The 25,130-nt window shown below is 40.9% G+C and overlaps 1 protein-coding gene and 1 pseudogene across 2 annotated transcripts; one reads left to right on the top strand and one right to left on the bottom strand.

Moving 5' to 3' along the window:
• Positions 1 to 10,579: 10,579 nt before the first annotated feature.
• LOC148864706 (uncharacterized) lies at positions 10,580 to 11,509 on the top strand. Its single transcript, XM_088980469.1, has one exon. The coding sequence runs from the start codon at positions 10,593 to 10,595 to the stop codon at positions 11,145 to 11,147; it is 555 nt and encodes a 184-aa protein (XP_088836595.1). The 5' UTR covers positions 10,580 to 10,592; the 3' UTR covers positions 11,148 to 11,509.
• Positions 11,510 to 13,671: 2,162 nt separating this feature from the next.
• LOC148864705 (transmembrane 9 superfamily member 2-like) lies at positions 13,672 to 19,820 on the bottom strand (annotated as a pseudogene). Its single transcript, XR_016109361.1, has 8 exons — positions 19,680 to 19,820; positions 19,286 to 19,436; positions 18,409 to 18,449; positions 17,731 to 18,317; positions 17,446 to 17,583; positions 15,972 to 16,128; positions 15,381 to 15,865; positions 13,672 to 14,044 (listed from the first exon to the last, which is right to left on the bottom strand). The product of XR_016109361.1 is annotated as a transmembrane 9 superfamily member 2-like (transcript).
• Between the last annotated feature and the right edge of the window lie 5,310 nt (positions 19,821 to 25,130).

Raw genomic sequence — 25,130 nt, 5'->3', positions numbered from 1 at the left:
TCCGCCGGGATTACCGCTTCGGTGCCGTAGGCGAGGTTAAAGGGGGTCTCCCCTGTGGTGGTTTTTTCCGTGGTTCGGTGAGCCCATAGAACACTTGGTAGTTCGTCCGCCCACAACCCTTTAGCTCGGTCTAGTCGTGCTTTCAGTCCACGGAGGATGGCTCTGTTCATTACTTTTGTTTGGCCGTTTGCCTGCGGGTGTGCGACTGACGTGAAGTTCTGACTAATTCCCATACTTTGGCACCATTCTTGGACTTGATATCCTCGAACTGTTTGTCGTTGCCAGAGATCAGTACCCGAGGTAGCCCGAAGCGACATACTATGTTCTTCCAAAAGAAGTTTTGTATGTTTTGGGCTGTAACCGTTGCCAGAGGTTCCGCTTCTATCCACTTTGTGAAGTAATCTACTGCCACCACTAGGAATTTTCTCCCACCTGTCGCTGGTGGGAATGGCCCCAGAAGGTCAATGCCCCATTGTGCAAAGGACCAAGGACTGGTGAGGTACTTGAGGTCGGAAGCAGGCTGATGGTGGATATTGGCATGCTTTTGACACTTGTCGCATTTTCTGACGAGCTCGAAGGCCTCCATCTTCATCGTTGGCCAGTTGTATCCATGTCGAAGTGCCTTTTGAGCGAGGGCCCTGCCCCCCAGGTGTCCACCGCACAAGCCTTCATGAGTGTCGCGGAGTACGAGCTCGGCTTCGGCTGGTCGCAAACATTGCAGGTAGGGGAGCATGTTGGATCGTCGGTACAACCGTTCGTCTATTATGACGTATTTGGCTGTCTGGCGCTGCACCCTCTTGACTGCATTGCGGTCTGCAGGGAGGGTTCCATCTAGCAGGAAGCTCGCGAGTGGGTCGATCTAGCTCGGCTCTGCTTCAGAGACGGGAGCGACCTCTTCTGCCCCACCTAGAATTCTGGGCCAAGGTAAGTCCTCTATGTACACGGTTCTCATGGCATTGTGACTCATACTGGCTAGTCGGGACAGGGCGTCGGCCTCAGTGTTCTCTGATCTCGGGATTTGCTTGATGAAGTGTGACTGGAAGTTGAGCAGAGCCTCCTTTACTTTTGCCAAGTATGCAATCACAGTGAGCTCGCGTGCTTCGTACTCGCCTGTAACTTGGTTGACCACGAGCTGGGAATCACTACAGATAACTACGTGCTTTGCTCCGACCTTGTGTGCTAGGTTCAGCCCGGCTATCAGTGCCTCGTACTCCACCTCGTTGTTGGATGCCGTGAACTCAAAGCGTAGTGTGTATTCCAACTTTATTCCACTCGGGCCGCGTAGCACTATTCCAGCCCCGCTGCCCTGCTGGTTCGAGGAGCCATCTACGTGAAGGATCCAGGGCTCCTCATCCCAGTTCGCGCTTGGTCTAACCAGGAGAGATGCTACACTGGCTGCTACTTCACAGGGTTCAGACTCTATTGGCTTGGGAGCTCCGAGCTCGCCCGAACTGGGAATCTCGGGCTCGACCGGCTCAGGGGCTTCGAGGCTAAACGTGCACTCGGCGATAAAATCTGCCAAGGCTTGGGCCTTAATAGCAGTTCTTGGCTTGTACTGGAGGTCGTATTCGCTGAGTTTGATGGCCCACTTCGTTAGTCGACCGGAAACCTCGAGTTTGAGTAAAACTTGTCTCAGAGGTTTGTCAGTCAGGACGATGACGGTGTGAGCTTGGAAGTACAGGCGGAGTTTCCGAGCTGCTGTCGCCAGTGCGTATGCTAGCTTTTCTATCTGTGGGTATCTTGTCTCTGCTCCCTGCAAAATTTTACTAACATAATAGATGGGTCGCTGGACCCGGTCTGTTTCTTTTATTAGCACCGAACTGACCACCTCGTCGCCTGCCGAGATGTACAGTTCTAAGACCTCGCCCTCCTCGGGCCGGGCTAAGGTTGGCACACTAGCGAGGTAACCTTTTAGCTCGTCAAACGCGAGCTGGCAGTCTTGGGTCCACTCGAACCCTTTGCCTTTGACTGCTTTGAAGAAAGGTAGGCAGCGGTCTGCTGATTTGGACATGAAGCGGCTTAGAGCGGCTATGTAGTCGTTTAGCCTCTGAACTTCTTTTACTTTCCGAGGTGGTATCATATCTAGAATGGATTTTACCTTGCCCGGGTTGGCCTCAACACCGCGCCGATTGACAATGTAGCCTAGGAATTTACCCGAGGTGACACCGAAGACACATTTGTTGGGGTTCAATTTCATGCTAAACTGACGCAGGATTTGGAAGACAGAATCTAAGTCTTGTACTAATTCTTGTGAAAATTGTGTCTTGACGACCATGTCGTCTACATAACACTCTATCTTCGTGCCAATCAGGGGCCAAAACAGCTTATTTACAAGTCTTTGGAAGGTCGCCCCGACATTTTTTAATCCAAAGGGCATGACCTTGTAGCAATATAGGCCGAACTCGGTTATGAAGCTGGTTTTTTCCTCGTCGGACTGGTCCATCTGGATTTGGTTGTAGCCATAGTAGGCGTCCAGGAAGCTTAGCAACTCATGTCCCGAGGTCGCGTCTACTAGGCGGTAAATCCTGGGGAGGGGGAAGCAATCTTTCGGGTAAGCTCAGTTCAGGTCGGTGTAGTCGACGCACATGCGCCACTTGTCGTTCGCCTTTTTTACCAGCACCGGGTTGGCCACCCAGCTCGGGTAATGGACTTCCCTTATGAAGTCTGCTGCGAGGAGCTTCTCGACCTCCTCGTCGACCGCCCTCCAGCGTTCTGGGGATAAGTTGCGTTTCTTCTATCTAACGGGTCTGACAGCTCGATTCGCAGGGGTTCCTCGACGGAAGCGCCGATCTGAAGTGTGCAAGCTGGGTTCGTAGCCGAAGTCGGGATTGCGACCGTTTCCTCTGTGGGCGAAGCTCGTTCCTCACCTTTCTCTGTAGGCCGCCCTAGTTCGAGGTCATCGGCCGCCTTGGTTTTTCCCTTCAGGGCGGCAGCATAACACTTGCGGGACTCGAGCTAGTCGCCCCGCGCTACCCCCACACCGAAGTCCGTAGGGAACTTCATGGCCAAATAGTAGGTGGAGACCACCGCCCGTAGGATATGCGTGATCGGCCGCCCTATTATGGCATTGTATGGGGAGGGGGTCGCGACCACCAGGAAATCATGGTTGAGTCTGACCGCACAAGGCCATGTGCCGACTTCCACAGGTACTGTTATTTTTCCGAGGGGCCTGACTTCCTCTCCACTGAAACCCACCAGGGGAGTGTTCGCGGGCTTCAGCTCGCTCCTCTGTAACTGTAGCTGGTCAAACGCTAATTTAAAGAGGATGTCCGCTGAGCGGCCCGAATCTACGAGTACGCGTCTGACCTCGAAGTCGCTGATCCTTAGTTTAATGACAAGTGCGTCATCGTGGGGGTAGTGGACCCCTCGTGCATCGTCCTCCGTGAAGAAGATTGGTTCTTCGGTCTTTGGTCTCTTTGGGGGGTTCCGTTCCTCGAAGGCCACTTCGCTAACTGAAGTCCGGGCCGCTGCCGAGGTACACCCTGCTACCACCGAACCTCCCACAATTAATGGATGGTTCCCCGAACTGGCCTCTCTTCCAAAAGCTATCGCTGCAACGGTTCGGCAGGTCTGCTGCTAGATTCGGGGGCATCCTTTTCGTGCTCCCCTTGCCGACCTGTCTTACTTTTATTATTGTTGTGTTGTACAAAGTTTCTCAAGTATCCGCGACTGATGAGCCCCTCTATCTCGTCCCGGAGATTATTACACTGCTCGGTACTATGACCATGGTCTCTATGGAAACTACAATACAAATTCTTATTTCTCTCGTTCGGATTTCCCTTTAGGCGAGGTGGACACTTCACGTATGGGGCGTCCTTGATCGTCATTAAGATCTCGGTCCGCCTTGTGTTTAACGGCGTGTAATCCGTTCGAACTGCTAGGGGAGCTCGGAGTGACTGGTTCAGCTTCGGCTCCCGGGCAGGGTTTTTTCTGTCGACTGGGTTGAAGGGCTCGCCTTCCCTCTTTTCTTTTCTCATTCCCGCCTTCGGTTCATTGGTTGATTTCTTCCTCTGTCCTCATGAACTTGTCTGCGAGATTGAGGAATTCGGCCACGGTTGCGGGCTGGTTAGCTACCATGTGCCATTTGAATTCTTTGTGTGTTACCCCTCTTTTGGCCACCGCGAGCTGCACCGCGGGGTCCAACCGCGGTATCTGCAAGCATGCTTCATTGAATCGCTTGATGTAGCCCCGGATGGATTCTCCTTCCCTTTGGACTACTCCAAAGATTCTTTCCTCTGTTCTAGGGCACCGTTTGCTGGTGACAAAGTGTGCAGTGAAGACCTGCACGAACTGGGCCCAACACTTTATCGACCCGGGGGCCAGGTTCCTGTACCAAGTGCGGGCTACCCCCTTGAAGGTGGTGGTGAAGGCCATGCACATGCATGATTCGCTGGCCCTGGCGAGGTGCATTTGGGACTGGAAAGCGTCAACGTGGTCGTTGGGGTCGAAGGACCCGTCGTACTTGTCCAGAGGTGGGAGCTTGAAATTTCTGGGTAAGGGGACCGCCAGGAGTTCTGATGCGAGGGGGGAAGGAACCGAGAGAATCGGGGCAGCTCCTACCTCGTCCGAGCTCGTCTCTTGGCCTCTGAGCTCTGACAAGACACGGGTGGCGGTTCAGCGACTTCACTGGCGCCTTCGCTGCTGAGTGGGTCTTGTACTGGCGCTGCTGGCCTCCATGTTTCCGAGCTCGATGGGCCCGGAATGCTGGTAGTCTATCACCAGGGTGTTGAATCGGTTTTCCGTGAGCGGGAACTCAGGCTTGGAGCGCCGAGGTGCCGATCTCGCGGGCGAGGTTCCCGACCCGCCTGCGAGCTGCAAGGCGGGGATGATTTTTTTCTCTCTTCGGCCTAGGGACGAGGCCTGGCTGTTAGGGGGGTTTTGGGGCCGGGAGGCCTTTCCTTGGTGGGGGCGTCCATCCTGCGGGGAGGCCTTGACCGACCTCGGAGCGGGGTGGCGAGGTGGAAGTAGTGGTTGGTTCAGCGGCAGTTGGGGGAACTGTTGTTGATAGTGATACTGGGAGATCTTGTGCAGCACTTGGTGCTGGTGAAACTGGTGTTGCTGGAACTGTTGCATTTGGGCTTGCATTGCCCGCATGCACTGCATCAGGTCGTCCAACCGGTTTTGGTTGCCTACCAGGGGGACGACAGTCGGTTCGATAAAGGTTGTCTCAATAGGGGGAGGAAAGGGGATGCTTGTGGCAGGAAGGATTACGGGCGCCACTGCTTGTGGCGCATTCAAGCTGGGGATCCCATCCACCGAAAGGGGGATGGTGAATTGTCCAACGCACACTACGGGGACTTGAAGTTGTTCCCCAGTGGTGTTTGTCTCCGTGCCACGTCCGGCGTTGCTGGAGGAGGCCATGAGTGTTGGGTTTTTTGAAGAAAAGGGGTTATGGGAGTTTGGAGGGAGGCTTTTTGAAGCGTTTCCCACAGACGACGCCAATTGATGATGCGCGATCCGGCCGGTCTTAGCTGTCAATGGCCTTGCCTCTAAATTGAGTGGTAGGGAACCTGAAACGGAGGAGATGAGGAAGCTCCGAGGGGAACCCGGTGTAAAGGCTCCGAAGCTTAAGTTAGGATCCTTCAAAGGCAAGATAAAACCAGATAGCGCAAAGTTTGCATACCTCCTCTTTGGGGGAGTGGAAAGCCTTTTATAACCACCTCGCGCACTCACTTCTAGACTCCTGTCAGGTCAGGAATGAGTATTTCCATGCTTCTGCCAGTTCGGGCGTCCTCGCCTCTACTGGGGCAGAACCGTCACTGCTCTTTTTGTCGGAGCCGCCTCTGTAACTGGAGGTAGCGGTAACAGGTGACGGTGGCAGGTGGCCGTTTGTAGTGCGGCCGTCAAGCATCAGATCCCAAGTTAGTCAGGTGCGCCGCCCTGGATACGGACTCCTTCGGTGTCAGGTACGGTGTGGTTCATCCAGTTCAATGCTCTGAAAGCGAAGTGCCTGGAGCGGTGAGGTGGTCTTGAGTTCGGATAAGGGGGGAGGTTCCGAACTGTCATAAGACGGGCCAGTTCGGGTCTCTGCTTTGTGTGCAGGGAGTTCGAACTCTAAGTAGGGAGTTCGGGGTCCTCGTGGGGAGTTCAAGCTCTAAGTAGGGAGTTCGGGCTCCTCGTAGAGAGTTCGGACCGCTGGTCTCTTCCCTTTGGCGTTTGTACCCCTGGTACGCCGTTTTAAGTGCCGAGCTACTTGTTTTTCGCCACGTGGTGTGATTTGCAAGGTCGGGCCAAATCTTCCTTCATCACAACCCAAGCTTAATTCAATGCAACTTAGGCTAGGCTGGTTGGGTTGGTCGGATTTGAACTAACTTATATAGATATTTTTATATAGCTATTTTTTATTGAGTTTTTTTGGCCTAAATTAAGAATAGAATTTATTGAAGATGAGGATTTTTTTCAAAGTCGAGGTTGGAGACAGGGAATATGGTTCCTGCCCCGTTGTCATTCGTAACTCAGATCTGGTTTGGATTACTCAAATCGTCAACCCAAGACCAACTGCCCAACTCAAGTTCAAGTCAAGCCCGAAAGTTTTGGCCCAGGCCCAGCCCGCAGCCCAAAAACTCATGTCCACCCTTTGCAAAAACTCGAATTGGATTGAGCCGAATTGAATGTTGCCCGCTCAAGTTGCAACAGTACAGGACGGGGTGTGAGGGTGAACCTGCCCCATTGACATCGTCAACCCAAGCCCAACTGCCCAACCTAAATTCAAGTCAAGCCCGAAAGTTTTGGCCCAGGCCCAGCTTGCAGCCCAAAAACTCATGTCCACCCTTTGCAAAAACTCGGATTGGATTGAGCCGAATTGAAGGTTGCCCGCTCAAGTTGCAACAGTACAGAACGGGGTGTGAGGGTGAACCTGCCCCATTGACATCGCTACCACCATGTTTCACGTTCATTTCATGAAAACTGGAAAGAACCTCACTCTTTTATATCTTCAACTGAAAGAAAAAAATGAGAACAATTGGTCAATTTGTCCTTGCCACACAAATAAAAATTGAATGCAGCACGAAGTCAAAACCAGGTGGAGAAATTTGACCCATGTTGAACAATTACAGTAGTCAACTTGGAATCTTTACAGCAAAGCACAAAATAAAAACTTTTCCCAGGCATAAATACTACAACAATCAGTATTTCACACTCAAATCAGTTAGTTGTGAAACAGCGAAAATAACAAAAACCCACATATAGATATAAAGGTAAAGAAAGAAGAATATGTTGATGAAGGTTTTAATAATACAGTTGAGTAGGAAAGCTTCATCCAGGAAAAGAGGGTTTCATGAACATCAAAATTTCTTTTCCAAACAACTCATGTTGATTGTTGAGAGTTGCCATGCATGGCCAATCCAGACTGTCCATGAGATGGGGACCAAATTTCCAATTCCCGCTGTTAAGAAAACGTCAGTTTCTAGACCCTTCCATCCGTTGAACCTTTTTCCTGCCTAGTTGGAGGATACTTTGGGGGTGTGGAGGAGAACACGGGGATTCCTTTTAGGCCACCAAATTGCTCAGACGTAGAAGATTAAATTCTTTAGGATCTTCTCTTAGGCTATGTTTGGTTTGAAGGAAAATGTAGGGAAAGGAAGGGAAAGGTAAGAAAATTTTTACAAATATTATATAAATTTTCCTGTCTTTTCTATTCCTTTCCCTACCTTTTGTAATAACTTCTGCTCATACTTGACTGAATCCGTGGTCAGGGTCACAGTTACAGTATAGGTTCATGCACACTGTATGCATCAAATGGTCTTTGTCTTTTTAGCTTTATATTCCTATAATCTGAGTTTCCAAGGTTACCAGCTTGGAAAACTAAGAACCTTGTGATTTGGAATGGTTTAACGCAGGCTGAGACATTCTAAAGAAAGTTTTTCCGAGATGATCTCAGAAGTAGGGGTGAATTTGAGCCAAGCCAAACTGAATAAGTACAAGGCTCGAGCTCAGCTCGTCAAGGTAGTATAAGGCTCGAGCTTGAGTTCGGTTTGAACTAAAACTTTGAGTTTGAGCTCGAGCTCGAGCTCAAGTTCGATTCGAGCTAAAACCTTGAGTTCGAGCTCGAGCTCAAGTTCGATTCGAGCTAGAACCTTGAGCTCGAGCTCAACTCGAGTCGAAAACTCATAAGTTTGAACTCAACTTGGCTCGAGTTCGATTTGAGAAAAAATGTTTTATAAAAATAAAAATTATATATAAAAAATATTTTTTATTTGATAATTTGTTGGAGTATAGGGGATTGTTTTAAGCAACAAAGACAACAAACCATCAGGGATTAAGGAATTAGTGTGATATTGTATAATATGGTCTAATTAATACCGTATAAGAAATTTGAAGCCTCTATGTGATTTTAGAGATCTTCAAAGACATTTGAAGCCTCTATGCTCAACTATTAAGGTATAGGGTCTTGTTTCAAGAAAGAGGCATGATAAACTATCAAAATTTATGAAGTTGGCGTCATATTGTTTAATATGATCTAATTAATACAGTATAAGAAATCTATGTGATTTTAGAGACGTCAAAGACATCCAATGCCTCCATACTGAATTATTAAGGTATATGAGCTTATTTTGTTCGTGTTGCTGGGAGGAAGATTTTGGACAATAGATAGAGAGGAACTGACTTCTCACTCAATTGGTAGATAAATAATTGGAGAAACATATACCTGAGCAATAAATGACTTCAAGAATGTTAGAAGGCAAGCGTTTCAATAGGTTCTATGTTCTCTTTATTCATTGGATGGAAGACATGTGTTTTCTCTCTTTGAGCTTTTGGATGTGGGCAGAAGGTTTTGGACAAAGATAAAATTTCAGACTTTTAGGGCGGTGGTTAAAACTTAAAAGATAAATGTTTTTCTTTCATTTTTTGTTTGAAAAAAAAGAAAAAAAAAAATAACGGGTGTGTTAAACCCACCTCCCATTACTTTTACACATCTCCCCCAAAATAGCAACATGTTACAACGCGGATGGAAGTTGAGCTCGCGTTGTAACAACAAAATGTGCAGCCCATCCGGTCTCTATAATTCGTGCCCTTCATTAACGAACACCTCCAAGGAAGCCTCATTAACCTGGCATTGCTTTTCACCTCAATGCAGTTGAACCCCAGGCCCCCAAGAGATTTTGGCCTCCAGAAATTCTGCCAAGCCATTGAGGCGTTGTTACAACTCTTCATCAGATAGAAAATAAACCTATGAAATGTTGGCTTTGGATTGACATTGTTCAACCCATTTCATGATGGGGTGTGGGCTCTTTGGGACACACTCAACCTACTTAACAAACGGGAACGGGCCGGGCTCCTATTGACTATCAATAAATCCAATAACAAGTATCTAAGATTCAGTTATCTGCTTCCACACCTTCAAATCAGATTCCTCGTTAACACGGGTTGGTCATCTTCAAGCTCGAGGCTTGAGGACGAGGAGTTGTTGTTAACGAAATGGACTTCTACTAAAACACCAAGTTGTTTCATCAGTCACTAGGGGATTGCTAGTTAGTTTATTAAAGCACCCTTACAATACTCCAGTACTTGGTCAAGGATCTTCACATTGTTCGTTTCTTTCCTCTAATCAAGCCATCAAGGATCTTCTCAAATTGAGCCGAGCTCAGCTTGGCTCAGCTCATTTATTAATCAAGCCTGTAAATTAGGCTCAAGTTCGATTCGAAGTTCCATTAAAACTGAACCGAGTTAAGTTTTTCACAAGCCGAACTCAAATAACTTGTGAAGAGCTCGGCTTGTGGCCACCCCTACTCAGAAAGCCTAAGATTGGAGGACTAGGATGGAATCATCAATCATGGAACAGCGTTTTTTATATTAGATCGGCAGTTGTAAGAAGGATAAAGCTAAATCAGGCAAATCACATTGTTTCACCATGGATTTGTTATAGCCAACATGAAGTCTGCCCAAATCAGCACAGCACCTTGCCCCAAATGGAGCAACAGAAAAATCATTTTCATTCTAACTATTTGTTGGCACAGCTGCGGTTGATCATCTAGGCCAAAAATGGGTACTGATAATGTGGAGTTATTGATAGAATATGATCACCATTCTGATTATCCAAAGGAAATGAGACATGGGGACTTATTAGGATCATCTGATGGGCCAGATCCCCTGGTGGTACCCTAGACCACCATATGTGCACAGTAGATGAAACAGAGACTTTCCTTCCCTCCAAATCTCATTACTATGTGTAGCAAAACCAGCAATATTTCTGCTTAAATTCAAATACAAATATTTCTTTTAGGTCACCTTGACCCTATTCATCAAATACATCAACATGAGAGGTGGTGGACATAGATAGACAACCACCAAAAGCAGCAAGTGGGCAATTGTGGTACTTAATGCGTAACAGTTAGAAGGGATACTGAGATACTTCACAAGGCTTAGGACCATCATCGACCATCCTAGCTAGCTTTATGTGGCCATGAAAATCTTGGCCTTCACAGTCACATGCATGGCTGATGCTTTCAAAGAAAAGAAGACCCACAAAAAGGGTTACTTCATAAATTACTCAGTGCAACATATACCATCTCAGCTCTCAACTCGGCACAGAAATTTGTCTATAAATACGTTAGATTGCTCACGACTTTGCTCCATACTTCATTGCATGTAAGATGGCTTTCATGGGTTCCAAGGAGTCTGCCTTTCTCACCCTCCTTAACCTTCTCTTCTTCATCTCTGTGTCATCTCACAAGCTGCCATGCACTCCTCCTACTCAGCCCATCCCAAAGACTACGCCCACGGTTCCATACATCCCCACTTATCCAACCCCTCAGACTCCACCCACGGTTCCATATGTCCCCACGTATCCAACCCCAGCTGAGACTCCGCCCACGGTTCCATACATCCCCACGTATCCAACCCCTGGGGCTGGGGCTCCGCCATTGACTCCGGCGCCCATCCACAAGAAGCCTGGAAGCTGCCCACGAGACATGCTGAAGTTGGGTGCATGCACCAACTTACTGGGGACGCCGATAATCATCGGCGCCCCTCTGAACGGCCCATGCTGTGCCGTGCTGGGAGGCCTGGCTGATCTCGAAGTAGCGATGTGTCTGTGTACAGCTCTCAAAGCCAGTATCATGGGTATCAACATTGGCATGCCCCAGGCTTTCAGTATGCTAGTAAATGCATGCGGAAAGAAGGTCCCCGATGGCTTTCAATGTGCTTAGTTGCTGCTATTTCCGCTCTCATTTCTCTACTCCTCTGTCATTTTCATGTGTACTATTAGTTCGTCCTATTTAGTTTCTTAGTGGGTAATATGTATGACTTTTGTATTTGTTTAAAGAAAAAACAGTTCTCATGTCAAGTTTCACTGACTTGGGAATTGTTTTTTTTTTTATTTAAAACACAAAATCATACATATGTATTGGTGACCAGCCTTTGGTAGATAAAGTGGCTGGAGGAAATGCCTAGTTGTATTGTTTCTTTTAGCATGTAATCCTTATAAAAATCCTTGTTGTAACGCATTTATATATATGGAGCAATGTAATAATTTTTAGTGGATTAATTATTTGTTTCTTCTTCAATTAGGGAACATTTGGTTAGCGCAATGGAAACTGACAAACCTGTTGTGAAGAGAACAAATAATAACAAAGAAGACATGATCAAGAAGATAAGAACAAACGGATTAATGTACATTGTTGGATGTATTGAGCATACTCCCAAGGAAACCCTTCTCATAGTGTTGTACCCTCATTCTTTTTAATAAGGTTTTTAAAACCGATTTGGACAACGAACCGGTCAGGGGTCCAGTTCCTGGGTCAAACAGTCTGATCATTCGAATCGAACAAATAGTCCATTCTGACAAAAACATAAAAGACGATCAAAACCGTCAAACGGTTCAACTGCCTGGATCGGCAATTTGCTGACCAAATTTGGCAAAAATCCGGTTTGGGGAAAAACTGGAACTGGTCACCTGACCTGTCCCCAGTTTTTCCAGTCCGACCGCCTGGTCTGGTCCAGTTTTGAAAACCATGCTTTTTAATACAAGACATTCTTCGTCGAAGTATGACAATAGGGGTTTGAATCTGCCAACGCCAGCCCATTTTACCCCTCCCAACCCTTTATTCATTTAAGCAAATTTATGTACATGAAAATGGATGAATAAGGATACAAAGAGGCTATGTACAAGTATAACAGGCTGCAAAATCGAATAGGAAGTAAGCACACTGGTACATCTGGCAAATGTATATATGGATCGCTGGCATGTTTAGTTTGATGTGATATGCATGGATCAAAGCAAGGTTTAAAATATCAATACAGGCCAATACACTGGTAGGGGTCGGCCTGTATTGAAGCTCGCCCACCCTTTTTTTTCTTTGAAACTGGTTCAGAGAGGTCAGTCTAAGGCTGGTCCCCTTGAACCAGGTCACACCCCAATACGACCCCCGTAAGGGGAGCGTATCGTTAAGCCAACGACACAATACGATATGCTTAATATGGGGCATATCATATCGAATTTTAAACCTTGAACCAAAGTATGATAAGCATAAACTGGAATGGGATTCCATTCCCATCGGAGGGAAATGGGGGAATGGAATTCCAATTCTGTTCAAGCAAACAGTTGAAACTGGAATGACCCATTCCGAATTTGATACTGAACCCCTACCCCGCAAACCAAATGGGCCCTAAATTTCAGTCAATGCCTTTCTGTTTATCAGTAATGCACGATTATTGGTAATTTATGTCTTAAATTTCTTATATATAGCGTGTCAACAACCTCAAAAATCGATACATATCAGACAATATGGTATAATACGTATCAATCCTCTGAAGTTTGAACCATAGAATGGGAAACAGAATGACGAGGGTTCAACCCCAATTTAAACCGGTCTGAATGTAAGAAATTTGATCAGTGTTACATACAGGACGACGTAATGGCATCAACCAATCTGCTCTTGCAAATGATGGCTTTTGTTGTTGAATCATAACTCTGGTTTTGGACTGACAACCTGTTTGCCAGGTTCATCAATGTACGCCGATGGTAATCAAACTAATGTTTGTAAATTCTACACATTTTCATTAATATTCTAGTTAATGAGGACTAGGTTGCAATATGGGCAGACTGGATCCAAAACCGGCAAGGCACAACCGGAGCTTTTTCATGAGTTAGGGTGGAACTGGGGAAGAAGAGTTGGATTTTTAGCTGAGCTGAGACCTAGAATGTAATCCAAACCGACGCTTTAAAAGCCACTTGTTGGGGTTTTTATCCGAGTAAGAAAAGCAAATAGGATTTTATTGAAGTTCTGAATTTTGCGCAAGCAAAACTCAATTATTGGACATCTTCAATATGAAAATGGTAATTTCTCATTGTTAAAGGCATTGAAAACCACTAAAGTTGTATCTGGTTTGAAAGAAAAAAGGTAGGGAAAGGAAGGGAAATGTAGGGGAAACCTGTACAAGTTCCCTTTCCCTACCTTTTCTTTCAATCCAAACACAGCTTAAAAGATGAAGAAACTCCACCTTCCATGGGAGAAAAATGAAATAAAGTAACTAAGTTAAAATAAGGCATAAATTACAGATTCAAGATTAAAAAAAGGTCATTACCCAATATTGATCCTAGCTATCCGAGGTCTTTAGAGGGCATTTTCTTGTACAAAAGTGGCTGCTCTCAGACTAGAACTGATATTTGAACACTTTAACAGCCTTAGGTTTTACCATTCCACCAAGCAATGGATCATCATAAATCACAGATACGAAATAAAACAATATATTCCTTATTTAGAAGAAAATTTGGCAACAGTAAACTTGAGAAAAATTCTGGGCTTTGTCTCTACGGCTTCTACAATGTTGACTCAGTACCATGTAAACTACAGTTGGCAGGATGGAAGTAGCCATATCAAAAGTCTATTCACACTTAATTGAACGGTAAATATGTCGCACAAAAAGTAAGGAAGCACGGAAACCAACAGTCCCAAGCATGAGGAAGAACCCATAACAGATGCAGGCCATGTAACCAAAGAAGAAAGATGTCTGCATGAAGCCTGACATGTCCGATCTTGCAAAATAGTAGAATATGCAGTAGCCATAGATGAAAACACCAGTTGAGCCTCCACAAAGAACAGACCTATGTGGATGTTTACAAACCATTAACCCACCAAATTAAAAACTAAAATGTAGGGAATCTATGAGACAATAACAAAAACTGGTAAAGCCTAGAAATACTGGTAAATAATCAACCCCAACTTTTCATTACATGGATTAAAACATCCAGGCATGGTAAAAACAAGAAAAGGTTTTGAGACATCCAAGTAGTACATAGGGTAAAATAGGATTCATAGAAACTCAAGTCACTTCCCAGGATAATTACATCAAGAAGGAGCACGGAAATGATCTAGTAAAATATCCATTGTTTTGATCATTTTTATTATCACCCATCAACTGCAAAATATCGTGTAAGAAGGTATTAAGGGCTACATCAACACTAATCTCTTACTTCCATAGAAACTCAAATCGTTTCCAGGATATTTATATCAATAGAAAAAAATGCTTTAGTAAGCATCCACTGTTTTTCCAAGTTATCATCCTACCATCAACTGTAGAATATCATACAATAAGATCTTGGAGGGTACACTTTGTCCATGGGAAAGGAATGGAATCATAGTGGAAGAGTAAAGGTTTACTTGGTAACTGTTTGACCTCTTAATGCAGCCACCTGTTCCTCTTCATTTTCTTTTAACGCCATAACAAGTTTATCCTATCAGAACATGTAGGTTTATACTTCATATTTTCTGTTATTTGTTTACATAAAAGACTGAAGCTGATCTCAATGAAATATACAAGTGACTAGAGTTTGGTTGATGATACATTACCTCAATCCCCATGTAATCTTGACAGATAAACCAGATTACTATTTTGACAAATTCGATAAACTTTGATAGTACATTTTCTTAGTTTATCTATGCAACAACCCTATTATCAGTTCTAAACCTTACAAGGAATGGAATTGTGCATATGCTGTCTTCTAAGTTTGTATGAGCTGTTTAAACAGGGTCGTGGTCTGTGAAATTTGTCAGTAAATCACCCATACAGGGATTCTTTTGGTATTTGATATATATATTTCTAGGGTTGTATTCTATTAAATTGATAATAGTGAATTTCAACAGGATCCTCCATGAACATAGGCAAAAGTGAACAAGCCATATTTAATAGTGTGTATTCCATATGTGGTTTGTGCTTTCCTACTTTCCAAGAAAAACATGACCTCAAATGACCTATATTGAAGAAGGAAGAAGAAAACATACAAGCACAGGAAAACAAAGCCACCTCAAATATGCAGAATAAGAAACCCTAGTATCTGTCACATTTTTCTTTTTTATCTTTTTCCCACAAAACATTACCAAAATTAACCATTACAAAGTTGTTAAATTTGTATGTGTGGTCTATGCATGTAAGTAAATTACCTCCACCACCACTCATGGTCCTCAACAGCAAGCTGAAAATATGTCAATGCTACAGTGATGAATGCTGTCACAATGATGAGGATGATAAAGACAATGAAGAGGATGCTGTATATTGTGTAAATCTTGTGTCCCCACACGCTTGCAAAAATGTAGTACAGCTCAATGTAGATGGCACTGAATGGAAGGAACCCGGCCATTACCATTTGAGGGATAGTCCCCCTATACCATGGCAATGGAGGGATTTCTCTGGGATATTTTGTAGTATGACATGGAGCTTGGAATTCTGTGCTGCTGTTTTTTCCAGCAATGCCACCCAATACAAGCAAAGGTGTAGTTACTAATGTCCATATGAGAAGAATAACCAAGATGGTTCCAAATGGTAAAGCTGCAGTGGCACTATACACAATAGCAACAGTGTTGAGGAAGCAAGATGTCAAGAACAAAGGTCCACAGAATAAGCAACTTGTCAGCAATAAGTTCCTCACCTGAAAGAGGGGTAGGAGGAACAGAGAAGAAAGAAGTATAAGGTACAAAAGAAAAATAACCAAGTCCTTTAATGAAAAACAATCACTAAAAAATCAACTTATTTACCCAGTTAGTTCCTTCTAGTTGTAAATATGTGGATGTAGCAGTATAACCTGCAATTCCAGAGGTAAGTGCATATACAACAACCAGAGCTGTGATAAGAGCTCCCCTGTTGTATGGGTAGAACACCCCAACTATTGCAAGGAGGAAAATGAACAGTGCACTGGTGCAACAACAAAGACAACAATTATTAGGAAATTTATATCACAGGGATAAAAAACTAAGAGCATTTTTCCTTTTTTTTTTCTTTTCTTTTTTTTTTTTGAGAAAATCTGGGACATATTCATGCACGTCTAAAGTGAAAACATGAACTCAACATACAACCTTCACTACTGCAGTTGTTCATTAACCTTAAAACGTATCAGACAGTTGTCACCTAGATGTATGAACATATATCCATTGTTAAATTATGAGCGCTTAAATCATCTTACCACTTCAACTCGTGTCCTTTTTGGTCTTCCCCTAGCCCCTCTAACACCTTAAACTTGCAACAGATTGCATCTTCTTACAGGTTCTATAAATGGTTTTCTATGCACATGACTAAACCATCTTAGTCTACTTTCTCTCATTTTTTCACCTATCAGAGCTACTCATAAGTTCCTTCCAATGACTTCATAGAATGAGCTTGGTAGTTTATCCAAAAGTGTCCTAATTCCCCATGTTTTACCCCAAAAGTCCTCACACGTACACACATTAGAACTTTTCCATGGACTTATCTTGTGAAAACTGAAGCTTTGGATGACTAATATAATGGTTTAAAGTATTGATATACCCAATGACCCAAATGTACCACACATTTTATATTTTTCTTTAATTTCATTTTTATGAATGTTTTATATTATTTAATAAATAAAAAAGTTGGTTTCCTGTAAACAGGTGTATCAGATACCCAGATACAATACGATATGCCTGATACAGAGCATATCGTATTGATACTTTGAACCTTGACTAAACCATCTGCTCAAAGCTCCAACAGAAAGTAGAGCATATGGCTGGTGCAGACTCAATTACATGGCAAACCAGAGGTCTCCTGTCTAATGGACAGTCCAAATCAATCACATAATTCCTCCAGATGAAAGAATAGATAGGATTAATGGTAGCATAACTGACCCGATTCGGATACCATTTTCCATGTCCATGCATTAACACACAAATTTTCACCAAGGTCATAGAGGTTATAGAATACATCAATCTACCCATCCATATGCTTTGTGTGTCAGCAGAAAACTCAAGTATTATAATTGCATTTAGTGTTTTAGTTTCAGTTTTACCGATAGTTGCAATAAATATTCTAACTTAATGAAGGGACTAGCTGGTTTCAAATTTTTACAGTTTATAGGTCTGATAACAAAGCATCAAAAAGAAAAAGAAAGATTTAAAATTTAAAACGAAGAAGATGTCAGAACTTGAAATCCATGTTTTTAGTCCATAGAACACTCTAAATAAATGTAATGTAAAAGCCTCCTAAAAGAGTACTTACATAACTAGAAGTTGAGTTCCTGAACCCAGAACTGCTGAAAATAGGGACTTGTGTTTCGGGAATCGGAAGACATCACCATGAATGTACTTCAATCCAGTCTCTTCTTGGTCATCAACCGATTCTTCATCATGTGAATACCTTTAGCATGAGAAACAAGTCAATAAATTCATAATTAATTGCAAAATACATGGAATGGCCCATCCTGTGGGAATGTGTGTGTATGAGTGGAGAGAGAGAGAGAGAGAGAGAGAGAGAGAGAGAGAGAGAGATTTTGGTGTCTCTTACTTAATAAAATCATTCTTGAGCACCCGCATAAGAATAGTAGCAAGGAACCCAGTCAGGAGGAGCACAGTCACACAAGAATTTATTATTGAGAACCAATGAATCTCTAAGTGCTGTGGAATTGACGAGGATTTTGAGTATTTGTCCATCCTCTTCTCAAAAGGAATATCAGTCTCTTTCCAATTAACTGAATATGTAAAATCAACGACAACTTCCTTGTCCTCTGTGATGTCCGCAGACAGATTTGGGTCAGTCTGAGCATTGATCTCTATGACACGGTCATTGTTATAAAGAACATCAAAATGGATGTGTTTAAACAGAAGGTATTTATACTCGTTAGGATCCTCCTTACTTATCCCTTTCAACCTTGCCTACAAACCCCCAGAAGGGCAAGTCATCATAATACATCTGGAAGTAATAGTCCTTCAATACAGCAGTCCTGAGCTGAGCAACTTCCTCTTTTGTTAATTTTTTCTGGCAGATGATTTTGGATTGCTTGTCCACCCGAAAGTTCAACTCATATGGTGCATCAACCAAGCGATCACCATTTAGTACTTCTCCAAGAGCCTCCCTCTTCTCCTTCACGTGATCTAATGTGATTAAAGAAAGGGATCAAACAGGAAAGTTAATCCATAAATATTGTAATTTAGAAATGGGAAAAAGTTTATAATGGTGACAAACCTGGTGAACAGAATGGAAGGTCATAGTACCGATATGTCTCGCTGCAGAAGCATCAAATATCCCATCACAGAGCAATCCCAATGAGGATAAAGAAAATTTCAAATTTCAAAAGTTAGACTGAACTAGTAAGAATTATTGATGATGCCCACTAAGAATATGCAACCACCAAACAGTACTAACAAAATGAAACTTAATCACTGTTGTCAATATCCCATGTAAGGATCTTTTAGGTAACAGTTAAATGCCTGTGCACCAAACAGATGAGTGATGCATGCCCAGGTCAAATTTGAAATTGCAACTGCCTGGGTTTCTGAGTGCCACTTAAATGATCAAGCACCTGCCTATTTTAACAGTCATCTATTGTCTCTGAACTTAACATACATAACATAAGGGGCCTCAGGTGTATCATTGTATGTTAGTAGACCATGTTGTGGCTTCATTTCTTCTCCAGTAAAAGAGGTTATTGAGGATGGACCATTGACATTTGCAGAATGAAGACTTCAACGGAGCTGAAGCTCATTGAACTGCAAGCCTGATCAGTCTGTTAAGTAATCAATTTAAACCATTAACATGTAACATATGCATAACAAGGATTTTTTATTTCTTTTCTCCTACACACTTATGGCTGAAGGGTATGACAACTTTTGTTCTCTTTTTTCCCCTTTTCTATCGGAGAATAGAAAAACAGAAAACGTAGATTCATCTACAGTTGTTAAAAGTATAACATAGTTTTTGTTGTATAATAAAGGAAAGCATGTCCACATATATAGCAATATCCAGAAACCAAAAAGACTTTCTGCATTAAAAGGATTAGGATTAAATAAGAGAGCACATGAAAGATTCATCTTATTACTTTTAAACTAAAAGCGATACTTACCTTGGATTGTGGAAAGGACCCACTTTGTTTGCATATAGGGGGACAAGGTCTCTTTCCTTGTATTTGTGATTCGATCCATCTGCTTCCACTCTGAGGCCAGAAACCAGTAAAAGAACAACAACAGCTCCCGCCATTTTGATCACCATAGTTACTAAGCCAAGAAATTTACTACAAAATCATAACTTTCCTTTTCTCCCGGTAATATTCGTAAAGACCCAGCCGAGATAATGTCATAAAGGAGGAAGTTTCATAAATAAAACCTCCAATTTGCAGGAAAAAAATAATGAACAACTCGTAGAGCAGATCTAGGAAATGGAGGGAGAAACTTAATACGTTGTTAGTTGTTAACGGACAAGTTAAGATCATATTTCAACAAAGAAATAAAGCTACTAACCTCAAATGTACAAAAGGAATGTATTCGGATTGAAAATTTTAAATTACACGAATTCGAGAAAGAAGATGGTAGATCTAGCAAACCAAGGAGCCTTCAGCCTTGACTAGATACATCATACAACCAAAAGAAAGGCTCTTGATAGATTACTTGGATGTTGGTGGGTGCAGAAGTTTGGTTAACGAGAGAGAGAGAGAGAGAAGATTTGAAGGAAACTGAGAAAATTTTGATTTAAAACAGAACAGAGGTAGCTACTGAGCTCCTGTTTTTTCGCGGGCAAAAGCTTTCGCTCTGCCTCTTTCTACAAAATCTTTAGGACCTGTTCGGACGTCAACTTGGATCCATTTGGATTGTGGTTAGAAATAGAAACGGAATGGGCAAGTGGGCCTTGTCCATATACAACTAATTTATTGGACCTCTGGAGTCACGTTCAAACATCAAACTAAACGAGATCGACTTCAGTGCTCACGATACCGCCCGCGTTCACGTCATTCGCACGGTCTTTTGCAGCCTTGAGAATATCTTAGATACTTGTATGTCTTTTGATCGAAATCGGCTTTCATCATGGCAAATCTGTTCCCACACCACTTTAACAGCCTTGTATTAAGAATATCTCAGACTGTAAGAAACTATGCCAATCGTGTAAACATAATCTTGTAAGCACTGAATCCGATTTCAAACTAAAGCCTCTTTACAACCCAGAGGTGTCGATGTTGGTAACCAATTTAACAAACAGCAGTCTTCACTTATCAAAAAAAAAAAAAAAAAAACAAACAACAAACATATCTAGTCCGATTAGTCGAGCCAGAACTGGCTTGGGCCTAGGCCAGAAGATAGTCCAGTCCAATTTAGATCCACGAACTAATTTTGCCAGGAACAGGGTCACCTTAATCGGCAATCTGAATAAAATATTTCATACACCTTTTTTTGCCTTTACATTTATTAATATATATATATATATATATAGATATATAATAATAAAATTTAAATTTAGTCAAATTTCACAAAACTTGACTAGTTCCAATTATTTAGTAGATCGGTTTCAGAACCCACTACGTCATACCCAGGACCCGACCCGATAAGATGCAAATTTTAACTCAATACACTAATGCCTGTATTTTAGGCTGTGTTTGGTTTGAAGGAAAAAGTAGGGGAAGGTAGAAAAACCTTTACAAACCTTGTATAGGCTTCTCTACCTTTTCCTTCCTTTCTTTGCTTTTTCCCTCAAACCAAACATAGCTTTAAAGGATCTAAACATTATGCCATATGGTATGGATCCTTTTGAAATTGAATTCTCCTAATTTAGTAATTTTAGACAAACTGTTAAGTGGATCTGAAGCCCAATAAAAAATGAAGAAGGCATTGAATTGGGTGATCATGGATGGGTTGGGCCTGATTCCGCGCCTACATTTTTTATTTAAAATATTACACATATAAAGTATTTTATATATTATATATTATAAGTTACACTTGTAATATTTATAAATAAATATATAATTTTACATAAAATAATATATATAGATATTGCATACATTATGCATAAAATACATATGTTTAAATATATATATAGACAGGCTAAGCTTGAAGTATTAAGACCAGGCCTGACCCTGAAATATATGAACTTGATGGGCCCAGACTGAGCTTAAACACAACCTAAACCCAAGCACAGAATTTCCAGACCAAACTGAGATGAATCCCGGTCTTTGGCCAAATACCATTGAATCGGTTAACGACTCATTGACCCGAGCAGTCGAACTGTCGACCCATACAATGGTTTTCATCATTTTTTATTTATTTTTAATTTTTGTTGTCAAAACGGGCCATCCGTTCGAACCAAACAGTTGAACTGTCAGCCCAAAAACCAGTGACCAGAATGATTCCGTTTTCAGGTCATATGAGTCACACGCTTGAATGACATAACACATATGATACTGCTTAATGAACCTCACACACTCAATTTTTTGCCTGTAATTTTTATTGTTAGAATGGACCATCCGTTTGAACTGAATGATTGAACCATCAACCCAAAAACTGGTTGCCAAAATGATTCCGTAATTTTTATTGTTAGAACAGGCCATCCGTTCGAACCGGATGATCAAGCCACTAACCCAAAAACTGGGTGGAAGATAAGATATATAAGATACTTTATGCTTATTTCTTATATATATATTAAAGGAAAACAATGCCATTGGTGCTGAGAGTACAACTGTTGTGTGTGCCACCTGTCCAGCATGTGATGAATTCAGCTAGAAGGATTTATGCCCTACGAAAGAAAAAACAGTTTTTATATAAGTTTTAATGAAATTTAGGGTCTAATTTCCCCTCCTTAATTGACTTTATATTTGAGTTAACAAGATGATAAGGTTTAAAGTAATGATAGGTATCACACGGTATCATTTCGTATGATAACAATAATTATATATAAACTATAAAGCAAGGTTGTCCACATTATCCATCCCCTTTCCTCTTTCTTCTTAATTCTCTCTCTGTTCCTCTTTCCCAGTCCTCACATATTGCCACATTTCACCCCTTTTTTCTTCACAAAAATAATTTTGTTAATTAGAAAATAACAAATAAAAAATAGGAAAATAACAAAAAAAAGAGTAAATAAGGAAAACTTTCTAAAAAATAAAAAAACAACAAACAAATTAGAAAATAATTTTTAATTAACTAATAAAATAAGAAAATTTTCATTAAAAATAGGAACATTTTTGACATATTAAAAGTAAAATTTATCAAGAAAATATTAAAATTTAGAAAATAACTGAAAAATAAAAAGAGGAAATTAAAAGACAGAAACTTACTTTACATGATTAACTTATTAAGTAACTTATTAATTGAAACAAGTTAAATAATTTAGTCTTTTCCACTCATTCTAAGGTTAGTAAAATTAAATTTACGAAAATTATAAAAATAAAATAAAATTTAATTTCTTAATAAAAAGTAGCATAATAAAAAGGTGTTAATGGACTTAGAAAAAATATTTTATGATTTAAAATTGATTAAAAACATAATTTAATTAAAATAAAAAACTTAAGTTTCACTTAATAGATAAACAAGTAACTCGTTCTCTACAATCCCTTCTAGATTTTTGGATTTTTAATTTATTAGACAATACATAACCCAAGAACAATGCTAAGATGGATAGGATTTAGCTTTGCACCATTACAAATGTCCCAAGACCCATGTATGTCACATAACAAAAAATATACATCGCATTTAAGAGTGATAAAACTAATAAAATGTAACAAAAATAGTAAAAATTAAGATAAATAATAAAGTAAACATAAATTTATCTCATAACATGTAACCCGAAAATAGTTTGGGTTGGAATTGGTACCACTTGGCTCAATTGATATTGTCATAAGTCACCTACTACAATTTCATTTTACACACATATACCTTTCCCCTTCTCATCCCTCTCATGGAGGACATGTGGCTCCCCCCACTCCCTTTCCCCTCTCTTTATGACACATCCCAATTACTCTTAACTAATCTTTCTTATTACACATCCCTCTCTTAAAATTTCTCTTATTACTCTTAACTAATCTCTAGATAAACAAATGCTTGATTTTAAGATTTGAGAGTCCAATACCCAAGTGTTTCTTAGAATAGAAAATTTGATGTAAGAATTAATAACTTTCTAAATTTTGGTAGATTATATCTCTTTCTAGAAATTATATTTAATAACTTAATTTAATTAACTTGATTAATTTAATAAAACAAAAGGCTAATAAAATTCATTTTATTAGTTACTAAAAAATGAATAGAAATTGCATGTTGATCAAACTATGTTTACTTAGTAACTTAATTAAAATCAAGAAATTTTTATTAGTAAAGAATTATTCTATTAGTTAAAATCAATAGAAGTTATTTTTAATAAATACAAATAATAAAAGCTAATAAAAATTATTAAGGTAATAAAATTAATTATATTAATATGATTAATATACTAGTTAAACTTAACAAATCTACTTTAAGTCAGTTATAATTAATAATTAATTAAATTTATTTAAGTCATTAAATATTGTATATAACTAATAAATGAATTAATTTACCTTAGCCTTATTAATTTTTGTACAAATTATTTTATTATATATAAGTTGACTATTTGCTTTCCATGACAGATAAACTACTCTAATCCTAGGAAATTAAATTTTTGCCATATAATAACATCACAAGTTGTTAGCCAAAAAAAAAAAAAAACATCACAAGTTGATCCATTTGACTTGGATGATTGTACTATTAATCTACCACCTAGAGGGAAAAATGGGTTAGCCTTCAGGTTCAATTTTAACACAAATGATAATTAGTACTTTAGTAGTAAATCTAAAAGATGGCATAGATGATTTGTTTAGTAAATTTAGTAAATTTAGAGTCTATTTGGTTCATGGAAATACATATTTGAAATTAGGGGTGAAAGTTGGGTGGGCTAGACATGGTTTTAGCTCAAGCCAAGACCTGCCCTAAGAATTGGGCCTAAAGGCCAAACTTGGTCCAAGTCCAAGGTCAAGCCTGAACTATCCAGCCTGAGCCTAGCCTACACTAAACTTCGATGCACTCAGGTTGGAATCAGGCTCGGGTTGGGTTTTAGCTCAACCTAGGCCCTACCAAGAGAATTGGACCTAAAGCCCAAGCCTGGTCTAGGCTTAAGGTCAAGCTCAAACTATCCAACCCAAGCCCATCCTGCACTAAAATTTGATGCATTTGGGTTGGGCTCCAATTAGTCAATTAGCCCACACTAAAAGTTGATATACATGTATGGTTTATTAAAAAACTTGTGTAAATATGCATGTATGCATGCAAAGCAAATATATGCCTATGAATTCATATATACATGTATATAATCAGGTTGGTCCAACCCAAGGACCAAAATCCCAAGCTTAGCCCATGTAAAATTGTGAACTTTGCTCGTGCCCAAGCTACACCCCTATCTAGAACCGAAGTCAAAATAGCCATTGTTTGGTTAGGCAGAACCAAAATCAGATGTCACTCTCCACTTAAGGGAAAGGCCATTCTTGCCCCTCCCTTGGGAATGAGAACCCCCATTCTAGTCAATTCTGATTCCAATGTGCATTTAAACCAAACAGGTGGGAGAATAGACCATTCCAATTCCAACTATAAGTCAAACGGAGCCTTAGAAGATTTGAAAGAAGTAAGTTATCAATTATTAAAATAACTTGACTAGGGGTGTTCACGGTTCAGCTGAACTATGGTTTTATTTTTCAAACTAAACTAGTACCATCGATTTTTGGAAAACTGTGAACCAAAACCAATTAGTTAATCAGTTGGTCAGTTCAGTTTTTGATCAGTTCAGTTCTTTATTTTTTCATTCTTTTGATATTTATAAAATATATTATAAATAAATACATAAATATGTAATAAAATACTAGAAATACATATAATATATCATATTATAAATAATAAATAATATATTATATATTATAAATATAT

The sequence above is a fragment of the Nelumbo lutea genome, chromosome 3 (assembly GCF_056320005.1).
Source record: "Nelumbo lutea isolate HS-2025 chromosome 3, American lotus-T2T, whole genome shotgun sequence".
Lineage (NCBI taxonomy): Eukaryota > Viridiplantae > Streptophyta > Magnoliopsida > Proteales > Nelumbonaceae > Nelumbo > Nelumbo lutea.
This window is presented reverse-complemented; position numbering and strand designations above follow the sequence as displayed.

What these genes read in the sequence shown, in the direction of transcription:
- LOC148864706 (XM_088980469.1), top strand. Translation starts at nt 10,593, where the DNA reads ATGGCTTTCATGGGTTCCAAGGAGTCTGCCTTTCTCACCCTCCTTAAC.